This window comes from Garra rufa, chromosome 9, assembly GCF_049309525.1.
Source record: "Garra rufa chromosome 9, GarRuf1.0, whole genome shotgun sequence".
NCBI classification, from domain to species: Eukaryota; Metazoa; Chordata; class Actinopteri; order Cypriniformes; family Cyprinidae; genus Garra; species Garra rufa.
Window position 1 is genome coordinate 31,475,701 of NC_133369.1, and position 6,086 is coordinate 31,481,786.

General features: G+C 35.0%; 1 protein-coding gene across 1 annotated transcript; it reads left to right on the top strand.

Moving 5' to 3' along the window:
• Window positions 1-292: 292 nt before the first annotated feature.
• fdps (farnesyl diphosphate synthase (farnesyl pyrophosphate synthetase, dimethylallyltranstransferase, geranyltranstransferase)) lies at window positions 293-5,310 on the top strand. The gene is made up of 10 exons (XM_073847529.1): window positions 293-408; window positions 854-1,009; window positions 1,213-1,353; window positions 3,063-3,143; window positions 3,662-3,784; window positions 3,973-4,061; window positions 4,174-4,246; window positions 4,335-4,412; window positions 4,514-4,648; window positions 4,718-5,310. Exons 1-10 carry the CDS (start codon window positions 406-408, stop codon window positions 4,916-4,918), a joined length of 1,080 nt encoding a protein of 359 aa, XP_073703630.1. The 5' UTR covers window positions 293-405; the 3' UTR covers window positions 4,919-5,310.
• Window positions 5,311-6,086: the final 776 nt, after the last annotated feature.

Sequence of the window (6,086 nt, forward strand, 5' to 3'; positions counted from 1 at the left end):
TAGACCATTTCAAGGACCATTTTAATCTATCGTACATGTACACCATGCTACGAGCGTTTTCCAAATTTTGATAGGTTCCCTTGCATTCACTCCACCCTTTGCGTCGTGGATAGTCTCTTCTCATTGGCTGGTTTCTCTAGAGCCCATCCTCGTTCGATTACTGCAGCCAATGGACGTTCGTCATGTCATATGAGCTTTTGCGTACACGCCCCAACAGATCATGCGCAAAGCATTTCGGTACTTGAAGTTTAAAATGAAGCCGTCAGACTGAAACAAATGTACAAAAAAACTACAATATGTGGTACGCCTTCGATCTTATGGGCCGTCTTGACTTTTCATACTGCAGGTGAAATAAAAGCACACAGAAATGTGTGTGACAGTAGTCTGAGCAAGGACAGATTCGTAATGGTAAGTCAAAGTTAACCTATCACTTAATAAAAGTGTATTATGATCCGGTTAGTCTCAAATACTATGTAAATAATGTTAATGCTGCTCTCTTAGCGAAGCTAGCAAAGTGTATGCGATCATGTTTAACGTTACCCTGTTTACATTAGGCTACTTATGTGTGATTGTGCTAAGTAATATTCCTCCTGTTACTTACTAAAAAAAAGATTATTAACGTATCACGAATTTAGCTTCCTTGTAAAAGGCTTGTACTATAGATTAAACCCAATGCTGCTATGTTAAGCTGCAGATTTTTATGTACTGTATGTATAGTGTGTATTTCAAATTTAGGACATAATATTATTTTATATAGAAAATATTTTCCAAGTGGTGCAGTATGTCTAATGTTTGCCTGTTTGTGATTTATGTCTTTATCATCACACTATATTTGTGTGCTTTGTCACTTCAGGGTGACAGCAGGTGCAGTAACGGTGTCCAGCAGAAAGGCAAGATGTTTTCAGATGCTCAGCTCTTTGATTTGGAGTTTGAAAAGTTGGTGTCCGAACTTACAGAGCAGGACTTCACTGATCCAGTTCTCACTGATGCCCTCAACAGACTCAGAGAGGTAGAGTAAACCTCTCCCAACCTGCTTTTAGTGATGAGATCTACATGAAGAGATATAGTGAAGATGGCACACAATGCATTTAAAGTTTAAAACTTTAGAACAGATCTGAAATCATTTTGAAACAATGCTTTATTGTATTCATTTGATTATTTGTCAGTTTGGCTTTTCTTTTGTATTTTGAAATAAGTATAATTTTTCTTTAGGTGCTTCGGTATAATGCTCCTGGAGGCAAGAGAAACCGAGGTTTGTCTGTGATTGGATCTCTACGGGAGCTGGTCTCTTCTTCTGAACTGCCACCTGATGAAGTTCACAGAGCCCTTTTGGTTGGATGGTGCATTGAACTGGTGTGTGAAATTGATACTTTTAATATACCTTACAACCTTAGTCCTTAGTCGGCTCCCTCACTGGTGTACAAGATGATTTTGGAATAATTTTCTTCAAATGCAGTTTATCATAGCGCAAAAATGAGAAATAAAATTATATAATTATAAAATAATCAATGTTTAAGATAAAGTCAACAGATGCACAAGTGTCTTGGATGAAGCCAATTTGCATTTAGTATACAGCTGAGATCAAAAGTTTACTTGCACCTTGCAGAATTTGCAAAATGTTAATTATTTTACCAAAAAAAGAGGGATCATACAAAATGCATGTTATTTTTTATTTAGTACTGACCTGAATAAGATGTTCCACATAAAAGATATTTACATGCAGTCCACAAGACAAAATAATAGTTTTTAGGATTTATCAAAATGACCTATGCTTGATTGTTATTACTGAATTGTTACCTGAATGATCCACAGCTGTTTTTTGGTCCCACTTTACATTAGGTGGCCTTAACTACTATGTACTTACATTTAAATTAATCATTTGGTACAGTGTACTTATTGTGTACATACATGTTTTTACACTGTACTTATCTTTTTGTAAAAACCTATATGTAATTACATTTGTAATTAATTTCCGTAATTACCACTGTTCACCCATCCCTTACACCCCTAACTCACCCTTAAACCTACCCATACCACCAAACCTGCCCCTAACCTTACCCATATCCCACCTTAATAGAAGCAAAAGTGTTTTGCAATGCAATATGACCACATTAAGTACACTGTACTTATTTTTTGATGTAAGTACATAATAGTTAAGGCCACCTAATATAAAGTGTGACCTGTTTTTTTTTTTTTTTTTTTTTTTTTTTAGTGATAGTTGTTTATGAACCCTTGTTTGTACTGAACAGTTAAACTGCCCACTTTTTATTCAAAGAAATCCTTCGGGTAAAAACTTTTGAATGGAATGAGGATGTGTACATTTTTCTTATTTTGCCTAAATACCATATTTCTTTCATATAGTACTGCCCTTTAGAAGCTACAGATGATACTTACATGTTTCCCAGAAGACAAAATAAGTTAAATTTACCCCATCTCCAAATTCCCCAATTTCCAAATGCTCTTAATGCATCATGTTTCCTTCTGAAGCATCAGTATCTTATTCAGGTCTGTGCCAAATAAAAAATAACATGCAGTTTGTATGATCCCTCTTATTTTTTAAAAATAATTAACATTTTGTAAATTCTGCAAGGTGTATGTAAACTTTTGACCTCAACTGTACATTTGTATTTAACCATAGATAAAGATTCACAGTGGAAACAAACCAAACATACTGCTCAATTATTCTGACAATGAAACCATACTGCCACATAAAATTTCAGGTAATCATCTAAATTACATTTAGTGATTATTAAAACTCAAACTCACACACAGTCATACAGTCTTTTTATTTAATGGAGAAAATAATGCAGAATCACGTAAGTATAATTTAAAGATAGTGGCTGATTTCAGGAAAGTAATGAACAAAACTCTATTAACTAGCCACTCTGGATAATTAGTATCAAGACTTTAAAGCTTGATGGACAAGATGGCAGAAAGACTTCTCAGTGCAGCGATTGGATTGGCTATTTGGGCAGTCAGTCATTTATCTGTCATAAGGTCAATTGTAATCCAAATGAAAAAGGAGAAAATTGTGCAAAACTTTTTGTTTGTTTTCTTTCTAGCTTCAGGCATTTTTCTTGGTGGCTGATGACATTATGGATGCATCCCTGACAAGAAGGGGTCAACCCTGTTGGTATAAGAAGGTAACTAACTGATTGTTTTAATGCTTATTTTGATGAAATCACATTTCAAGGAGTGAAAATTTATATTACGTTCCAGTCAATTTAGTTTTATCCATTGAAGAAGAACTGCAGAAACTGGTTTTCCATTCATTCCATTGTAGATTATGAAAATACAATGATTTTCTATCATTTAGAATGATTTCTAAAGGATCATGTGACTGGAGTAAGGATGCCAAAAATTTAGTTTTGAAATCACAAGAATAAATAACATTTTAAAATATATATTAAAATTGAAAACAGTTTAATGTTACTGTTTTTGGTGTACTTTGGATCAAATAAATGCAGGCTTTGTGAGCAGAAGAGACATCTTTAAAAAACATTAAAAATCTTACTGTTCAAAAACCTTTGACTGGTAGTGTGTGTGTGTGTGTGTGTGTGTGTGTGTGTGCTGTATTATACTAGTGTATATCAGCTGTGTGGACTATTTAATATCTGTGCTAATCTATGGTTTTTTATATATATATATATATATTTGACAGGAAGGTATTGGTCTGGATGCCATTAATGATGCTTTTCTCCTGGAGGGGGCGATCTACCGCCTGCTTCGCAGACATTGCAGAGGACAGCGCTACTATGTCCATCTGCTTGAGCTTTTTACAGAGGTAATGCATCCAAAAGCCAAAAGCTTCATTACTCTGTCACAGCAATATGCACACATTTTATTACTGCTCACTGGCAGTTTGTACACAAGACTGTTATGCTGTTTCTATCACGTGTTTAGCTGCACATTGTTTAATACATACTGACATATGTGGACTGTCTTAAACCTATACTTTTTTTTTTCTTTAAGACCTCTTTCCAGACAGAGCTAGGTCAGACTTTAGATCTGATGACGGCACCTCCACACAAAATTGACCTTGATCGCTTCACAATGGAGAGGTGAGAGGGTGTCTATAAGGGTCAGACAACTTAAATGGCATGAAACCTGACAAAACTAAATATTATTTGCCAAATCACTATCCTTGACTGATTCACAATGTATTTGTCACAGGTACAAAGCCATTGTGAAATACAAGACCGCATTCTACTCCTTTTATCTACCTGTAGCTGCAGCCATGTACATGGTGAGTTTTGCATACAGTTATGTCATTTTTTTATATTATGAAATGTAAAGAATATTTTTTTGTAATCTTTTTTTATTATTGATTACAGGCAGGGATTGAAAATGAGACTGAACACAACAATGCTAAAACAATTTTACTTGAGATGGGAGAGTTCTTTCAGATTCAGGTATTAGTATAATAAAGTAGCACTTTTGAGGCCTCAAAAGCTATCAGATCTTCTCTAGTTGTAATATACCAAAACATTCAGAACATGTTTGTCATTGACAGGATGACTACCTGGATTGTTATGGTGACCCCGCTGTGACTGGAAAGATTGGCACGGATATCCAGGACAACAAATGCAGCTGGCTGGTGGTGACTGCACTGGGCATCATGACACCTGAACAGAGGGCAGAACTTGAGGTAAGAAAATGATTCCGTAAATCAACAGACATATGTGGTAGAGTTAACAGGTTTCCCTTTTTCTTTCAGGCGTGTTACGGACGTAGTGATGCTGAAAGTGTCGAACGGGTCAAGGCTTTGTATGATACTCTGGAAATGCCTATCCGATATCATCAACATGAGGAGGAGAGCTATCGCCGCCTTCAAAAACTCATTCAGCTTCATGCCAAGAATCTGCCTCATGCTGTGTTTCTTAATTTTGCCAAGAAAATATATAAAAGAAACAAATAAGGTGTGGTTGAGAGAAATGAAAGGACTTCACAAGTGGAGTTCAGTATTTTTAGGCACGCAGACTTGGGTCAAAAAAAATATGCAGTGAGGGATTTTAGTGGTTGAATAAATATGGAATCGCTAGATTTTATCCGCACTTTAAAGATACTGTCAAGAGTTTAGTTATTTGTCATAATTATTTGTGTTTTCCCTCTTTTAATCTTGCAGAAGAAAATATAATTGACTGATTCAGAGGTCTAGCACAAAAAGCACACATACTGTAAACAACACTTGTCAGTGTTTCACTTGGGGTATACATATGTAAAAACCATATATTTTCATCAGGTTTTTGGATTGTATTTTCAACATCTTTGAATAAAGGAGAAGGAAAAATGGAAAAAAAGGAAAAGATATATGCACCTTTTTCTTCAACGTGGAAGTCAGTCTATGGGCGAGATTTACGGTTCATTATCCGAAATAACGAGAAGAATAACAACGTGCAGTAAACGGTAAAACTGCACTACAAACCAGTGTGTTCATAATTAAGATAATTCATTAAAATATTATGGTAAGACAACAATTTGCAATATCAAGCAGCAAAGTGAGCTATTTTATACAGCTAAAAATAGCAGGATGCGGACAAGAGTGAAAGCCTGAACCAAAAAAAATTACAAATCGCCATGCCCGTTCTTAAAGAGAAAGATTCCTAGCTAACAATTTTTGGTTTCCAGAATGTTATTTTTTATGTTTTGTTTTTGGTTAGCCAGGAAAGTTTTCTTGACGTTCCCAAAACGTTAGTTTTTGGGGGTTTTTTAACGTTCCAAAAACATTAATCTAACATTCCCAGAATGTTACATTTTGGTTTGTAGAACATTATTCTAATGTTCCCAGAACAATAACACCCGTTATTTTAACGCTTCCCTCATGTTATTATAACGTTAACAGAATGTTAGTTTTTGGTTTCCATAAAGATCATTTTTGTTTTTTTGAACATTAACGTTCCCAGAATGTTATTTTGTTAATGTTTGCTTTTGGTTAGCCAGTTTTCTCAACAGAAATAGAACATATTTTTTGGTTGTATAACGTTACTATTAAGTTATTTTCAATGTTCCCTTAATGTTATTATTCCATGGAATGTCTGGATACTGGATTCTGATTGGCTGGCAGGTATGCAGTAAAACCGTTTAAT